This window comes from Nicotiana tabacum, chromosome 16 (genome assembly GCF_000715075.1).
Source record: "Nicotiana tabacum cultivar K326 chromosome 16, ASM71507v2, whole genome shotgun sequence".
Lineage (NCBI taxonomy): Eukaryota > Viridiplantae > Streptophyta > Magnoliopsida > Solanales > Solanaceae > Nicotiana > Nicotiana tabacum.
Window position 1 is genome coordinate 129,149,164 of NC_134095.1, and position 18,820 is coordinate 129,167,983.

At 38.3% G+C, this 18,820-nt stretch overlaps 1 protein-coding gene across 1 annotated transcript; it reads left to right on the forward strand.

The window, feature by feature from the left end:
* Window positions 1-13,512: 13,512 nt before the first annotated feature.
* LOC107806212 (putative late blight resistance protein homolog R1A-3) lies at window positions 13,513-18,153 on the forward strand. Its single transcript, XM_016630340.2, has 3 exons — window positions 13,513-14,105; window positions 14,906-17,118; window positions 17,739-18,153. The coding sequence occupies exons 1-2, from the start codon at window positions 13,668-13,670 to the stop codon at window positions 17,108-17,110; spliced, it is 2,643 nt and encodes an 880-aa protein (XP_016485826.1). The 5' UTR covers window positions 13,513-13,667; the 3' UTR covers window positions 17,111-17,118; window positions 17,739-18,153.
* Window positions 18,154-18,820: the final 667 nt, after the last annotated feature.

Sequence of the window (18,820 nt, forward strand, 5' to 3'; positions counted from 1 at the left end):
CTTAGGTCCTCTTAGCACTACTCATTCTTCCAAAGGCTCAAAATTTTGGCTAACTCCCTAAATTTTTAAAAATTTCGGCATAGTTTTCCTTGTAAATTGGACTATCCAAAAAAATATCCCTGTCACAAACACCACAAATACACCAACAACAACCAAATATACCATAACAGGCTATTCATAGGCACCATACACAACTCATAAATCAATTACTCACACTCCGGCAAGGAGGTACCACAATAACTAACAAGAATCTAAAGCACAACAACTTTAGCACAAGTAAATCACTTTAATGAATTAAATATACTATAGCGTAAACTAAATCACTACAACAACTAAATATAATCTAGGAAGAACATAAACACTTGCTAACTTGTATTTAATACACGAAATATAAATGTCAAGTTAAACCTAGGTTCACATACCTTGTTACTCAAATAAATAAGGATACTTCTTCCTCATATCTTCCTCAACCTCCCACGTAGCATCTTTTGAATCATGATTACTCCACAAAACTTTTACCGATGCTATATCTTTTGTTCTCAACTTTCTTACTTGTCTATCGAGAATTTCTATAGGTACCTCTTCATAAGTCAGGCCTTCCTTAATTTCTATGGTATCGACAAGTATTATATGCGACTCATCATGGATGTACTTTCTAAGCATAGACACATGAAAGATAGGATGAACAGAGGACAACTCAACGGGTAGCGCTAGCTTATAAGCCACATTTCCTTTCCTTTCTAGAATTCCATAAGGTCCGATAAATCTAGGGCTAAGTTTCCCTTTCTTACCAAACCTCATAACTCCTTTCATCGGTGAAACTTTCAAAAACACCTTATCACCAACCATGAACTCTAACTCACGATGCCTCTTGTCGGAATAAGACTTTTGACGACTCTGAGCCGCTTTAAGTCTTTCTCTAATTAGCTGAACTTTCTCCAAGGCCTCACAAACAAACTCTGGACCAATCAACGACACCTCTGCTGGTTCAAACCAACCCACCGGAGACCTACATCTCCGCCCATACAACGCTTCATAAGGAGCCATACCAATGTTGGCCTGATAGCTATTATTGTAAGCAAATTCTATAAGTGGCAAGTGATCATCCCAATTACCTCCAAAATCTATAACACATGCACGCAACATATCTTCGTGAGTCTGAATGGTCCTTTCTGCCTGGCCATCAGTCTGTGGATGAAAAGCGGTGCTTAAATTGACCTTGGTACCTAATCTTTTCTGAAATGCCTGCCAAAAATGCGTTGTGAACTGAGGGCCTCTGTCCGATATGATTGAAACTAGAGTACCATGCAATCGGACTATTTCTTTGATGTACAACTGCGCATATTGCTCTGCAGAATCTATCGTCTTTACTGGTAGGAAATGTGCGGACTTTGTCAGTCGGTCTACAATAACCCAAATTGAATCATGTTTACGGTATGTGCGAGGTAGACCTACTACGAAATCCATATTAATCATCTCCCACTTCCACTGTGGTATCTCTATGTCTTGAGCCAGGCCACCAGGCCTCTGATGCTCGGCTTTGATTTGCTGGCAATTTAAACATTTAGCCACGTGATCTGCTACTTGTTTCTTTATGCCTTTCCACCAATACAACTCTTTCAAATCTAGATACATTTTGATAGCACCTAGGTGGATAGAGTACCTCGAACTGTGAGCTTCCTCCATTATGGCCTTCCTTAGACCATCTACATCAGGCACACATAACCGATCATTCAACTTCAAAACTTCGTCACTTCCTAAAGTGAAAGCAGTGATTTCTTTGCTTCTGACTCCTTCTTTTAATTTCACTAAGTACGGATCTTCGTCTTGCTTAGCCTTAACATGTGCAACAAGGGAGGATTGCGCTAAGGCATAAGCAGTTATATCTCCTTCTTCGGTCTCATCCAATCTAATTCCATCATTTGCTAGTTTTTGAATTTCTCGACGCAAAGATCGCCTTTGTACTGCAAGATGGGCCAAGACACCCATTGACTTCCTACTAAGTGCATCTGCTACCACATTAGCTTTGCTCGGGTGATAAAGGATATTGATGTCATAATCTTTCAATAGCTCAAGCCACCTTCTCTGCCTCAAATTTAGTTCTTTTTGCTTGAAAATGTACTGGAGGCTTTTGTGATCTGTAAACACTTCAGAATGCTCGCCATAAAGGTAATGTCGCCATATCTTTAATGCAAACACCACTGCTGCGAGCTCTAAGTCGTGTGGGGGGTAGTTCTTTTCATGATTCTTTAACTGCCTGGAAGCATAAGCAATAACTTTTCCATTTTGCATAAGAACACAACCAAGGCCCACTCTGGAGGCATCACAATACACTGTGAACCCACCCGAACCTGTCGGTAAGGTTAACACAGGTGCAGTGGTCAACCTCTTCTTTAACTCTTGAAAACTCTGCTCACAAGCGTCTGACCATTGGAACTTAATTGCTTTCTGAGTCAACTTAGTTAATGGAGCTGCAAGTAAGGAAAACCCCTCTACAAACCTTCTATAGTAGCCAGCTAACCCCAAAAAACTCCTGATTTCGGTTGGCGTTGTTGGCCTAGGCCAGTTCTTGACTGCTTCTGTCTTCTGAGGGTCTACTTTTATTCCTTCACTAGATACCACGTGGCCTAAGAATGCCACTGACTGCAACCAGAACTCACATTTTGAAAACTTGGCATAAAGCTCATTCTCCTTCAAGGTCTGCAAGGCTATTCTGAGGTGTTCTGCATGATCTTCCTTGCTCTTAGAGTACACCAAAATATCGTCTATAAACACAATAATAAAGGTATCCAGGAATGGCTTGAAAATTCTGTTCAAGAGGTCCATGAATGCAGCTGGAGCATTTGTCAACCCGAAGGACATCACTAGAAATTCATAATGCCCGTAGCGAGTTCTAAAGGCTGTTTTAGATATATCCTCTTTTCTGATTCTCAACTGATGGTATCCCGACCTCAAGTCTATTTTTGAAAAGTACTTTGCACCCTGAAGTTGATCAAATAAATCATCAATTCTTGGCAGTGGGTACTTGTTCTTAATGGTAACTTTATTCAACTGCCGATAGTCGACACACATTCTGAGAGACCCATCTTTCTTTTTGACAACAGGACCGGGGCACCCCACGGTGAAACACTCGACTTGATAAAGCCCTTGTCAAGAAGGTCTTTCAACTGTTCTCTCAACTCATTAAGTTCTGCTGGAGCCATCCTATAGGGAAGTATAGATATGGGCTGAGTGCCTGGCATGAGATCAATGTCGAAGTCTATGATTCTTTCGGGAGGAAGTCCGGGAAGGTCATCTGGGAAAATTTCTGGAAATTCTCTAACAATTGGCACTGACTGAAGAGCTGGTGGTTCTGATTCTGGATTAATAATGTGAGCCAAATAGGCAAGACACCCCTTACCGATCATTCGTTGTGCCTTAAGATAAGAAATAAACTTACCTACAAGCGATGCTGAACTACCCTTCCACTCTAAGACTTCTTCAGTTGGAAATTGGAACCTGACTATCTTGGCATGACAATCTAACATGGCATAGCAGGAAGACAACCAATCCATACCCATGATCACATCAAAATCCACCATTTCTAACTCTATGAGATCGGCTTTGGTGTTGCGACCTTGGACTGAAACTATACAGCCTCTATAGACTCTAGTGACTTTCACTGACTCGCCAACTAGAGTAGATACTAGGAATGGCTCACTAAGTTGTTCAGGTTCTAGTCCGAGGTTAATTGCAAAGTATGGAGTCACATATGAAAATGTTGAACCTGGATCCATTATGGCATAAGCATTATGTGAGCATACTAAAAGTATACCTGTAATAACTTCTGCAGATGCCTCTGCACTCTGACGATCAAGTGTAGCAAACAAACGGGGTTGTCCCCTCCCTGAATAACTCGGCCTGCACCTCTGCCTGCTTCATGCCCGGACTGATTATGAGAACCACGAGCCTGAGGTGGTGCAACTGCAGTAGCTGAGGAACTAGAAGGACGAGTTGATCCACCACTGAAATTACGTTGCAATTTTGGGCAGTTGGCCTTTATATGACCAATGTCTCCACAATGGTAGCAACCATGAAACCCGAGCTTGCACTGACCTGAATGTTGCCGCTTACATGTTCCACAAAGACTTTGCTGGTGTGAATGTTGCTCAGCATGACTCTGGCTATGTGAGGATGATGTCCTAAAATTCTGATTCTGGCGAGACTGATTTCCATTACTCTGAGTACGTCTGAAGGAAGACCCACCACATGACTGATGACTAAACTGAGCTGGTGCTAATGACTCCTTATTAGAGGAATTCCTTCCGCCTCCGCTGGATGTACCATTAAACCTGCCCGTTGTACGGGCTTTCTTGTTATGCTCTTTTTCTTCTCTCCTTAGTTGTCTGTCTTTCTTTAAGTGCTTGGCAAATCCCACAACAGAGGAGAAGGCTTCCATCCCTACTGCTGCAGCTGATGTCGTACCCTTAATGTGGTAAGCTAAAGCGCCAACAAACCTACGAATCTTTGCTTTTTCAGTCTTAACCATGTGATGAGCATGCTTAGCTAACCTTATGAATTCCATATAGTACTCTTGCACACTTTTATTCCCTTGCTTGAGTTGTTCAAACTCTGTAGCCTTAGCTTCCCTATCCTCTTCTGGGATAAAGTTAGCCATGAAGGCCTCTTCAAATTCTTCCCAAGTAGGCGGACCATCATCTTCATCTCTTTCCTTTTCCCACATCTCAAACCAAGCACCGGCCACATCTCTAAGCTGGTAAGCAGCTAGCTCCACAGCTTCATCATCAAATGCTTTCATCACTCGGAGGGCTTTCTTGACACCCTCCAGCCACAATATCGGATCTTCATCAACTATCGAACCATGGAACACTGGAGGACTCAACTTTAAAAATTCATTCACTCTTGAGGACTCAGAATTGCTCTGTCTATTTGATTGAGGTGGAATCTCATCTCTTCTCTCGTTCTGGTTGGCCATAAAGGCTTTAAACATCTCCATAGCACTGTTGACAGCATTAAGCATTTGACCCACCTCAGGAGATATAGTTGCTTGAGCCGGGGCTGCTGTTGGGGGCGGTACTAAATCATCATGCTCCACCCCTTCTTCTCGTTCAACCCGGGGTATTTGGACTCCCTTTGTGGATTTTCCCCTCCTTTTCTGAGTCGAAGCCTTCTTAGTTTTACCTTGAGCCACAATAGTAGCGATAGTTTCTTGAGCAACATCCTAAGTATCGGTGTCAGAGTTGCGAGTACGAGCCATTTATGTGAGTACGAGCCATTTATGCGAGTTTTGGAGAAACGAATAAATTAGATAATTTCTTAGAGGTAGACTCTATTGCACGATCTAAATTATAAAAAAAAAAGACTTTTCCTAAATGCTTGTAGCCTCATGTTTATAAGTATGGCGCGCTTCATACACATAAACAAGACCCTACTAACACAGCTTCATAGACCCCTAGGGCTCCATAAACCTGAGGCTCTGATACCAAGTTTGTCACGACCCATTTTCTGAACAAGTCGAGACCGGCACTCGATCACTAAACATGACCGAGCGAACCATCTCTGCTTATCAAACCTATTATAACTCCAAACTTTATATGCAACAAAACAATATTCTAACCAAATACTTTTGATTAATTCAAATATTTAAATAAATCAACTCCAAAGCTTTATTAGTAGTAACTACTGAATTACTGCTAAGTTATTATAAAATAACATCTGAATCTCAACCCAATGACTATGTCTATGAAGCCTCTACTGATAAACTGACGTACTGCTCGGGACATGAAATTTCCTGGACAGTTCTCTAAGTAAATAAAGATGACTCTAAGGAATACTCCACGAACAAAAGCGGAGCTCACCAATAGCACTGAAAGGGAAGGAAATCCTAACTCGTAGCCTGCTCGCCTGCAAATCCGGTTCCTACGTTGTACCGCAGACCAACGTAGGTTCCCAAAAGAGAACGTCAGTATCATCCACTGTACTCAGTGAGTCTCAACAACAGGGGGAGAAACTTTAATAACATATACATTACGAGCAAAAGTTCTAAATGCATGTAAAACATAAAACTTATAAGAATAATTGCATAATAGCAATTTATGAATATTCTAAAAGAAATTCTTCTCTTCTTCTTTCTTTAAAAAAAATACTTCACTTTATACTTTGGGAGTTCCAACTATCCTGACTTAATTCTGTCTCAGTCACCGTGTGATCGGCACGGGTTCGATCCCAACCTGATCGAATAGGCCCAATCCACGAGGTGTCACTCGCTTCATGGTTCTCAGCGCTCATGTATCATACCTTAGCATGACTAAGTAAATTCTCAGCAACGAGACCCTCGGCTCGTATGCTCCCTACTTTGGCACAAGTAGTTTCAGGAAGTCAACGTCTTGGTCAGGACCCTTAGCCTGGACGATGACCCCTTCTCAGAATAAAGGATACTCCCAAAAATCTTTTCTTTCTAAAACTTCTTCTTGTGACTTTTCAAGTCTAAATCTTTCAAACATACTCATTTTGGAATCCTTAAACGTAAGGTATGACATAAGAATGAAATAAACATTCAAAAGTATTTCTAAAGATTCTTGCTTCTTCATGAAATTTTCTTCCTTTTTTTTTCCATATGAGAATGGCCTATAAAAATTACACAAAAATATGAGAATTTACTGTCTCCACAACACGCACGCAGCAACGTAACAGCTCTACACCTTCAAATAATGAATCAAAGTACAAGCTTTTGGGAATTCCTAATTTTTGCAATATTTATATTAATTTATTGATAGATGTTGCAAGAAGTACTGCCACCCAATTGCATTCATTCAAGAGATACACCAAAGACGTGATATTTATCTATAGGACATGCATGTTCATTGGAGTAACTAAGTATCGTAGGATCTTTTGATGTATACAATTTATGCACTAAAATAATTCTAAGCTAATAGGTACTCACCCACTCCAATTAGGTAAATATAAATTCTTTTAATCAATTCATCAAACACCTTGTATGCGTGCTTTTGGGAGTTAAACCACTTTAGTAAAGGGTTATATAAACTCACCTCAAAACTTCTCGAGCCAATACGTAGGCCCCAATCCAATTGACACCCGTCAAATAATCGTTTCTACAACAATTAGTGTATTTTAATTAATTTTAAAGTTTTGCACCTAAACACGGAACTTTACTGTTGATATAAAGAAAGAAGGGAATTAACTATTCAATTCTTACCTATTACTACTTAGGGTAATTGATAATAAGAAATTTTATATACCTGAGTTCACGAATAAGTGATTTGTAAAGAACCCTAGATTTTTTTTCTTCGTTGACTAAGTCGCTGCCTCTGTTTCGTAGTGCTCTGTTTCAGTTTATCGTGTAACACTTCTAATCCTTCTGCTGAATGCACGTTTTAGCCCTTTTTGTTCTGTTGAGGCTTTTAGCCTTCAGTTTTTTTTTTTCTTTCTTTAGTTTTGTTTAAGGCTTTGCCTTATGGGCTTTAGTATTTTCCTTCTCTTTTTTTTCTTTTCTTTTTAATTTAGTTAGTAATTAATATACTTATTCTTAGTAATTAGTAATATTAATAAATTAATATTCCCTAATTGTATATTCAATTATTTAAATATATATATAATATTTTTTTCACTATAGGCAAGAAAAATAAAATAATAATAATAATTTAGTTCTATAATTAGCGTGTCTCGAAACTTTTATAAATTTGAGGAGTGTTACAATCTTCCCTCCTTAAAAACATTCGTCCTCGAATATTACTAGGGTCTTATTCTTAAGCTAACAATCATTCCTTTTACTAGACCACTTTCCACTAGTGTCACTGTGGGAGAACCCGATGGGAGACAATTTGACCAAATGATAGAGTATGACTGGAAGCAAGAATTTTGTGGTGTTTTCTTGAAAACAGGCCACTGTTGTAAGCAACTTGAAGCTGAGCAGCAGGCTTTTGAACAACCTAGGAGGAGGAGGAGGAGATAAAGAGGAAATGTTCAGCCAACTCTACAACCAGCGGGGCCACCAAAGGTGACACAAGAATGAGAATAAAAAAAATTGTTGATATGAGTGATAAGCATGCTGAGGATATTGGGGGCAAATAAGACAAATGCTATTGAGTATAACTAGCAAGAGCCTGAGCAAAGGCAGTTTCCACAGGCTATCAGTGAGTAGATAAATACAAGTAAGGAGACTATCATGGAGACTACCAGAGGGGATCAGCTAAGCCTGAAGAGCCCTGAGTTGAGCTATACCAGGGACTTTTTAGCATTGTCTACTAGTATTCGGAGACTTAGCTATGTAACAATGAGAGCAGGAGGAGTTGGGAATCACAGAAACTTGCCTACAGCAGAAAGTGGGCATCCTATATTATCCCAATGGCCTGGCTAGTGTGAAATATTAGGGGTGTTAACAAGAGATACAAGCAGAAGGAACTACAATTATATCTGAAGAATAAGCATATTTAACTAGCTGGTTTGCTTTAAATCAGAGTTAAAGAAGCTAGTGTTAATAGAGTACTTAAAAATATATTACCCGGATAGGCATTGCAATGTAATTACCAAAGTGCACTAAATGGAAGAATATGGCTCACCTGGGATCCTAACGTGTATTGTATGGATATTGATAGAGTTGAGGCTCAGCCTTTTCACTGCTTAGTCAGGGGCAGGATGGATGGTTTTGAAGCATATTTTACTCTGGTCTATGTGTTTAATACATTTCAACAAACAAAGGCTCTATGGACAAGTTTGGTTGACATCTCTATGCATATGACTAAACCTTGGATTGTAAGTGGTGATTTTAATGCCATGCTATATACACAGGATATGATGTATGGCAATCCAGTTACTACAAATGAAATGGCTGATTTTTCTTATTGCATTCACACCCTCCTCTTGAATGAGCTACCCTGGAAAGGGGACTACTAAACTTGCCCCAATAAACAGCAAGGCGCAGATAGGATATTAAGTAGAATTGACAGGGTGTTTGGCAATGACAGTTGGATGATAAACTAGGGTAATGCATGTACTATCACACACCTCTGATATTTGATCACTCACCTATGCTGCTCAACATAAAGATTGTATGATTCAGTATCAGATCACCCTTTTGATTCTTTAATGTGTGATCTTCTCATGAGGACTTTCAAACAATAGTGGTCAGTATATGGAGAATGAGGATAGTTATTGACAATATGGAGGACGTCTGGAAGAAACTCAATGCTCTTAAACCACTCTTCAAAAAACTCAATATTGTGGAATATAAGAGCATATCATAGAGAATTGAAAAGGCCAGGTATGGTCTCTCTCATCACTGTACAGGAACATATAAAACTACAATATACTAACAGCCTGCTGGAACAAGAGAAGATTACTTTGCAGAACTTGAAAAATGGTCACTAATTGAAGAAAGTATACCGAAGCAGAAAGTCTAGAGCAAAATGGATCACACTATTGGATGTTAATACCAAGTATTTTTCTGTTGTTACGAAAGAAAGAAGTCATAGAAAGCAGATATTGGAGATCACAACTACAAATGGAAAGAAGCTAACTACTCATGCTAGCATAAGAGAAGATATTGTCGACTTCTATAAGAGTTTGATGGGGACCTCTGCTACTTCCTTACCTATTATCAATAAAGAAATTATGCAAAATGGACCTAAGCTTACCCATGATCAGCAACTGAGCTTATGTGAAGAAGTTTCAGATGTGGAGATTTATGAAGGCTTGTGTGTTATCCATAAGGATAAGGCCCCTGGAGTTGATGGATATAACTCATGTTTTCTTAAAAAGGCATGGCCTATAATCAAACAGGAGTTAATGAAGGCAATTCAAGATTTCTTCACCATTGGCAGACTGTACAAGTACACAAATTGTACAGCAATCACCGTTGTGCCTAAGGTTAATAACCCATCAACACTAAAAAACTTTAGACCTATTGTTTGCTGCTCAGTGATTTGCAATATTATCTTCAAAGTGCTAGCAGATAGACTACAAAGAGTCATTCCTAGTATCATCAATGAAGCACAAGCAGGTTTCACCCCTGAGAGGAAAATAGCTGATAACGTTATTATATCTCATGAGCTTGTCAAGGCATATACAAGGAAGAACACCTCTCCAAAGTGTATGATCAAAATAGACTTGAACAAAGCACTATGTGGAGTGAATTTTCTTGGAGAAAATAATAGTGGAGCTGTGACAAAAGATTTTAGGATTGGGTCCTAGCATGTGTAAAAATAGTTACCTACTCTATTGTGGTGAATGGGGGAACCATCAGCAGCTAAGGGATTGAGACAAGGGGACCCCATTTCACCTTTTCTATTTGCAATAATTATGGAGTACTTGAGTCGATGTCTGAATGGCTTAAAAGGGAGAGAAAATTTAAATTTTATCCCAGATATTCCAAATTGGGTATCACACACCTCAGCTTTGTAGATAACTTACTCCTCTTTGCAAGAGATGATGTGCCTTCTGTCACACATCTCCAACAATGCCTTCACCAATTCTATAAGGCTTCAGGTCTCCAAGCCAACCAATTCAAGAGTTTTATTTACTTTGGGGGTGTGACACGAATAGTTAGGGAAGAGATACTACAAAGGCTAGGATACTCCAGGGGTGAACTACCAGTCAAATACTTAGGAGTTCCACTATCCACTAAGAAGATGTCCTTAGCTCAATGACAACCTCTCATCGAGAAAATGGTGGCAAGAATCTCATCCTGGACTGTTAACAAGCTTTCATATGCTGGCAGGATCCAGCTAGTTCAATCTGTATTGTTTGGCATTCAGGCTTATTGGTGCTATTTTTTATCCCAAGTAAAGTGCTGAGAAGTATATTGTAGGAGCTATGTTTGGTCTGGAGTTAATGTTATAACGAGAAGATCACTAGTAGCTTGGGAGAAAATGTGTACTCCTAAAAGTACTAGAGGACTAAACTGTGGCTGTTGCTGCAAAGAATCATTGGGACCTTGCACACAAGTTGGATAAATTATGGATCAAATATAATGATTCCTACGGGCAGCAAATTGCTGACGTGCCAATACCTCAACAGGTTTCTTGGATGGTAAGAAAGATGGTTGGAGCAAGGGATATGGTGGATATAAATTAGACATTGGCCAAGAGAAAAATTAGCTTGATCTGGCAGATTTACTACTAGATGCTTGGCCAACTACCTAGGGTAGAATAGAAGACCTCATGTTCAGGAATGAAGCAAGAGCCAAAGCTAAGTTCATCATGTGGCTGTATTTCCAGGACATGATACTCATCAGTGATAGACATGTATATTGTGGGATGCTTGTGGATACTGACTGTGTGCTATGCCAATCTCATACAGAGAACAGAGTCCACCTCTTTGCTGAATGTGTCCTTGCCAAGCAACTGTGGAATAGGGTGCTACTATGACTTCAGAGACAACCATATAGAGCTTACTCATGGAGCCAACACTGGAAGTGGGTAATGGAAATGCTAAAGGAAATTCTTAGGCTGCTACTAGTTTCAAGATGATATATGCTGAGACAATTCATATTATCAGGACTCAGGAGCAGGGCGGCCCTTCCATAAAGCAAGGAAAACAACTGCTTTAGGCCCCATATTTGTAGGGTCCCCATTTTTTTATACACCTAATAGACTAGGTATAAGTTTAAAAAAGAGTTCTGTAAAGTGAAAAAGTTTGATTTCTTTCTTTAAAAAATATAGAGAAGAAGGATTTGCAGCTGCTATGATTTCTACCAAGAAAATTGCACTTGAAATGAATATTGAACCTGAATTTCGTAAGAAACGTATGATATATAAGAAATAACAATATGATGCGAATGTTGATAATAAAATCTCAAAATCTTTCAAAGAGTCATTTAGAGTTGATTACTTTTATACAAAATAGACAAGGCTATTTTTTACTTCAAAATAGATTTGAACAATTCGAAGCATATAAATATTTTGGTTTTCTATCTGGCAGTAAAATCTAAGATCACTAGATGTTGGAAATTTGAAAAAATATTAATCTCCAATGTTCCTTAAAGCATAATAATCAATTCGATATTGATGGTTTAGATTTATTTTCTGAATTAAAAGTATTAAGAAAAATAGTACAATTAGAAGATAATAGTTTAATTGATACACTTAATTAAACAAAAAGATTTAAATTTTTTTTCAAATGCATAAATATCTTATGGAATAATGTTCATAACCCATGTTACCGTTGCTTCAGCGGAAAGAATTTTTCAAAATTAAAATTAATAAAATCTTACCTAAGAACAATAATGTCGCAAGAAAGGTTAAATGGATTAGCTATATTGTCAATTGAGAAATACTTATTAGGAGTTATTGATTATAAAAAAATTATTAATAACTTTGTATCTAAGAAAAGCTAAAAAAATAGACTTCAAGTAAATAATAATAAAAATTTAAAATTAAGGCTCTCATAAAGTTTGGCTTTAGGCCACAAAATTTGTCGGGCCGCCCCTATCAGGAGTGAGAGGTACCATCGAATTTTTGAGAAGCACAGTAGAAGTAGAAGAAATAGCTAGGTATGTTGCATCCGTCTGTAATGTGAGAGCAACTGCTGAAATACGAAAACTTCTGTAACAGAATAATTATTGAAGAGATAGGCGATTAGGCTAGAACATAGGAGAGTTAGAGGTTTATTGGTTGCTTTGTACATAGGTAGGTAGATACACTCTAATGAGACAGTGGACTGAGTTTTAAGTCAACTGTGATTTTGTAAAGACTCGTTTGGTAATTAATAAGATCGTTTAATTACCAAAAAACAACCATGATTTCACGAACTGAAAATGATATAGAAAGTAAGTAGTAATAAAGTTTGGGGATGGGTAGAGAACTAAAAGAGACTGAAATATATTTTAATTATATTATGAAAATTCTGTTAAAATTAGGATTAAGGATCAAATATGTTACCTTTTACATACATCAACAATTATACCTGTCAACACGAATATATCAAAGACCAAAATAAAATAACCCCAAAATTGAACTTCTCCAAAATATATTAAATATGATTTTGATCATTTTCTCCAAAATTGAACTTGTCAAGAATCTCTTACACCGGTCAACTAATACAAACAAGTAAGGAGTTGTTTGGTAGGAGGTATAAGAAGGTATATGGGCGGTATAAAAATTTAATATCACTTTAATATTTTATTTGGTTAGCAAACCAGGTATAACTTATTCCGGTGTTAATTTTAACACCGGAATAACTTATACCTTATAGAGGGTGAGGTAATTAGCACTGATATAACTTATACCTTCTTTTTAGAAATTATGCAATTATTATTCTTAATACAACATACTAAACAGTGAATTAACAACAATCCCAGCATAACTTATACCAGCATAAGTCGTATTCCAACGGAACGACCCCTGAGAGTCTTGAGGAAAGTAGCAAGGGAACTCCCTTACACATTGAAAGGCCAGAGCCCGCAGACTAATGGAATCCACTTGCAAATATTTTTATTGACTACGGCCAACTGGCATTCAGACTCTTGTTAAATTGTCATTGGCTACACTAAAAATAAGAATAAAGAAAGACCATAATTCCGAACACGAGTCAACTCTTTTTCACATAACTACATTTTCTTTGTGTGTGTACAACAGCTGCAGTGAAGTGAACATATTCCTCAGAAAAATTCTCCACTCCCATTTACATTCTTGCTTACAAAAGAAAGAAAGATGGCAGATGCAGTGGTGAATTTTCTGGCGGAGAACCTATTGCAGCTATTAACTGATAATGTAAAGCTGATTGGAGGTGCAAAGGGAGAGTTGGAGAATCTGCTGAAAGAAGTTCAACACCTAAAAGGCTTCTTAGACGATGCTGCAAAATTACCAAGTGACAGCGAGCAGTGGAAAGTGTTGGTCGAGGAGATTCATAAAACTGTACATAAAGCTGAGGATGCCATTGATAAGTTCCTGGTTCAGGCGAAGCTGCACCAAGAGAAAAGTAAAATGGGAAGATTCTTCAATGTGAGCCATCTTGCTACCGTCAGGAATCTTGCCGCTGAGATCAACGGCATCCTTGGGCAAGTCAAGGAACTTCGCAAAAACAATCAAGCTCTTCAGGCACGCCCAGTTGTTGAGCTACCTAAAAAAGGTTCCCAGGAGGTAACGCAGGTATGCCCGAAACCCAAAAGATTTTTCATTTCCTATTTCTATCACAATGGTTGTTGTTTGTTTCTTTGAGGGCGGCCCAATAAAATTGATGGTCTAAAGTCAATTTGCTACAAAGAGCTTTAAACTTAATTAATTAAACTGCGACAGAGGACTCACTTTCTATTGTATAGATCAATTAAACAAGACAAAAAGAGATAGCAGGAAAAATGAGTTGAAATAGAAAAGTGAAATAGTTTAGGAGAAATGAACGAATGCACGCGAATGAGGAAAGATCAGAACCTAAAGGTGGAGGTAAATGTACTCGTTGCTTAATTCAATTTTTTGGTATTTATGTATTTATTTTATTTAATTGGGATAGGTTTGACGGTTGATGAAAGTTGTTATCTGATCTGTTAATGGATAAGAGAGTGTTATAATTCCAAACCCATTTGAAATTATTGGACTGAAAAAATAAGTACTTAAAAGTTTCCTTTTGAGTCATTAGTCCAGTGTCTGATGCTTTTCATGGTTTGTGTTAATGTGTAGCTACAGATCAATATTAAATGGCTGTTTGATGTAATAATCTGGAAATCAAGATAAAAAGAAACTCTTAAATCCAAAATCTGACTACGAAATCATTGCATCCAAAGACTATCTATTCAGTTAGTGATTAATGGCATCACAAACAACACTAGTTCACATTAATCTTGTCAAAATTCAACAAAAAGATTTACAGAATCATGAAAATGTTAGATAAACTCGATGTAACAAGTATTATTTACTCTGTTTCTGATGTGATCCATTTTTATTATCTTGAAAAGGGTCCTTCTTTGGAGGATGATGAAGTTGTCGGCTTTGATGAGGAAGCGAACAAAGTGATCAAGCGACTTGTTGAAGGATCAGAGGATCTTGATATTATTCCAGTGGTGGGTATGCCGGGACTTGGAAAAACCACACTAGCAAGAAAAATCTACAATGATCCTCAACTTTCATATGAATTTTTCGGTGTCCATTGGGTTTACGTCGGCCAATCTTACAAAATAAAGGATGTTTTTCTTAATATTCTCAAATTCTTCACAAGACGCACCGAAGATTATCAGCATGAGGATGAGAATGCATTAGCTAAGGTGATAGCCAGTTTTATCAAGAAAGGAGGTAGATGTCTCATTTGTTTAGATGATGTTTGGGAAATAAAAGTCATTGATTATGTAAAGAAAGTTTTCCCAGAAAACGAAAAGGGGCATCGAGTCATGATGACAACGCGTGATAATGTTCTGGCTACTTATGCCAATCCAGATCCTCACGATCTGAAATTTTTGACTCCAAAAGAAAGTTTTGAATTGTTGGTAAAGAGAGTTTTTGGCAAGAAAAGTTGTCCTAATGATTTAGTAGGGCATGGAGAAAGCATTGCCCGAAAATGTGGTGGAGTACCACTTGCAGTAGTGGTTATTGCAGGAGCATTAAGAGGTCGTCCGAACACAAATGATTGGATAAGAGTTGAGAAAAATGTGCCTCAGCATCTTTATGGGAATAACGAAGAGAGCTGCTTGAAATTTGTGGAGATGAGTTATGATCGTTTGCCCCAAGAAATGCAGACATGCTTCCTGTTTTGTGGTGTCTTTCCTCGAGGCTTTGATATCCCTTCTTGGAAAGTGATTCGCTTGTGGATAGCGGAGGGGTTGATAAAGCCGCAGGAATCGTACACTCTGGAGGAGATAGCAGAGTTTTATTTGAACGATCTTATCAATAGAAATTTAGTGATATTGCAGCAAAAGAGGTCTGATGGTCAAATAAAAACTTGTCGTCTTCACGACATGTTGCATCAGTTCTGCAAAAAGGAAGCTAGTAACAAATGGCTTTTTCAAGAAGTCAGTCTAACACCTGATCAAGCTATTCCTATTGAAGACCCAAATAAATCTCGTCGATTGTGCATTCAACCCTCTAATCTGAAAGGCTTTCTCTCCAAGAAACCTTCTGCGGAGCATGTTAGATCTTTCTATTGTTTTTCCTCAAAAGAAAAACAAATCAGCGGGTTGACTCCTAATGACATTAAACTCATACACAAAGCGTTTCCGCTTGTCAGGATTTTGGACGTTGAACCCCTCAAATTTCTCTTCTCAAAGGATTTTAACCAGTTATTTCATTTGAGATATATTGCTATCTCAGGTGACTTCAATGCCATTCCTTTGACCATTGGTAAATTTTGGAATTTACAAACTCTTATTCTTAATACAAGTACCTCAGAGTCCACCCTTGATGTAAAAGCAGACATATGGAACATGTTACAGTTGAGGCATCTTCACACCAACATACCTGCAAAATTGCAACCCCCTGCTGCCACGTCGTCAGGTAAAGCTTCTTGTCTACAAACTCTTAGTATGGTTGCACCAGAAAGTTGTGAGAAAGAAGTGCTTGCAAAGGCGTGTCATCTGAAAAAATTGAGCATTCGAGGACAAATGGCGGCTTTTCTTGGTGCTTACAAGGGTGGAATCAACAATCTTGAAGAGCTAAAGTGCCTGGAACAATTGAATTTGGTGAATGATGTTCTTTACATGAATAAAGCTCCTCACCTCCCTCCAACATTCTCCCAACTTGTACGTACTGTGAAGAAGTTAACTTTGACAAACACAAGGTTTGGTTGGAGTGAGGCAGATAAATTGGGGAAGTTGGAAGCCCTTGAGGTTCTAAAGTTTAAAGAAAACGCATTTGCCGGTGATTCCTGGAAGCCAAAGACAGGATTTTGCGCACTCCAGGTCTTGTGGATTGAAAGGTCAGAGTTAGAATCTTGGGAGGCTTCGGATATTAACTTCCCCATGCTTAGGCACCTTGTTCTTATCTCCTGTGATAAGCTCGAAGCTGTGCCACTTGAGCTGGCTAACATAACTAACCTTCAAGAGATGAAGCTGGAGAATACAAGCAAGGCGGTCAAATCTGCAAAAGATATACAGGAAAGCAAGACAGCTAAAAGTATCAAATTCAATCTCACTATATTCCCTCCTGAAGCTGGATCCAAAGCCACAAAGTGAATTGAAAGGTCAGTTGAATATATTGTTTATTGAAATGATTAAATCTCTATGATAGTCTTCACTAAACTTTTGTCTGCACGACTACATTCTTTTCCAGCTGCCATATATTTTCCGTGACTGCATCTATCTCATTTAGTAGAATGCCTGTGTAAGACTGTATCTTTTGTAATTTTATTTGCATTCTTCTACTTCGTTAAAGAGAAGGGGAGCCTTGGCGCAACTGGTAAAGTTGCTGCCATGTGACCAGGAGGTCATGGGTTCGAGCCGTGGAAACAACCTCTTGCAGAAATGCAGGGTAAGTGCGTACAATAGACCCTTGTGGTCCGGCCCTTCCCTCGGACTCCGCGCATAGCAGAAGCTTAGTGCACCGAGCTGCCCTCTAATTCGTGAAAGACTAATTCTTTCCCCTTACATTCTGAATGCAGTCTGCTTTTACTTATAGGAACAGATCGACCATGATTAAGAATAGAAAATACCATTCTTTTTATTCTACTGTAAATGGACTTCTATGGTACTATAGTAGATGGATTACTGTGAATGATTTAGTGGTTTCTTTCGAACTTATTTGCACCAGTTTTCCTCTGTTTGTTTCTGTCTTTTCATTTGCTAATTTTCCTCCTTTCTGCAGGGAAGAATATGGACATTGACCTTGCTGGGAGCCTGGGGTCATGGATATGGTATGACCCCATTTCGTGTTTTCTGCAGTCAGGTCATCTGATGATATTGTTCCAATAAAGGAAGACTTTGTCTTTTTGTATATTCTAGCATTCAAAATGAGTCTGTCTCTGTGGTTTTGGAGAAATGTTAAAATAAATGCGCTCCACTGTCGGCTTGAACAAACATCCTTACCGTGTCTGTTGCATTTTGAGGTCCTAATCATGGTGGTGTGTTTTCTTTCTGAGTTGTAAAAGTACTGTTTCCAGTTTGTTGTGTCTGTTTTGTTTTACTTCATTGTTTGTTTCTTGCTTAATAAGCATGTCCCACTGTTATTGTTGTCTGTTGAAAGACATCTTATTCCAAGCAGATTGGGTGATTCTGAATCCTATTCAGCATGTCTAATCTTTCTGGTTATGTTTTAAATTGGATGGTGTTACAAGTTTATATTATGAGCCTTTATATTTCCTAAATGTTGGGCTAAAACAGTTGAAGATGATGATCCTTAGACTACTGTTACAACTGAGTTTTAACAGTCACCATGTCCCAAAACGGATAGCTAATTTAACTTGATAGGATGATTGCACTAATTCACATCCAGTTTCCTGATTATTTAAATTTGCAGATCTGTTTCCTTCAGAAATTAATGAACTGAAGAATAAAGGGCAAAAATGTCCAATACATCCTTAGTGTTCTACCTAAGGAGTTTTTACACCACTAGTAGAGCACTAATATTCAAATTTTCTGGTTTGAAATGTAAGTCGAACAGGATCCTTCAACGCGTCTATGCTCATACAACACAATGGACATGAATCTTGAGTCCCCGTCCCCGACAAAAATGTCCCAGAAAAGCTCTGTATATACCCAATTTCGTAACAGATTTAATTAGGTAACTAACGATGCTAATCTGCACATAATCCAAGCACGTTTCAAACTCGAGAGAATAGTTTCTTACATTCTCTTGAAGATCTAAATAGTCAGTCTCCTGGCAAATTTACATGGAAAGACTTGGGCTTCCTTAATGTCGAAGCATCTCAGCTGACACATCCTACAAAA

What these genes read in the sequence shown, in the direction of transcription:
- LOC107806212 (XM_016630340.2), top strand. Translation starts at nt 13,668, where the DNA reads ATGGCAGATGCAGTGGTGAATTTTCTGGCGGAGAACCTATTGCAGCTA. An exon ending in GTTCCCAGGAGGTAACGCAG is followed by an intron (nt 14,106 to 14,905) that starts GTATGCCCGAAA and finishes TATCTTGAAAAG; the next exon opens with GGTCCTTCTTTGGAGGATGA.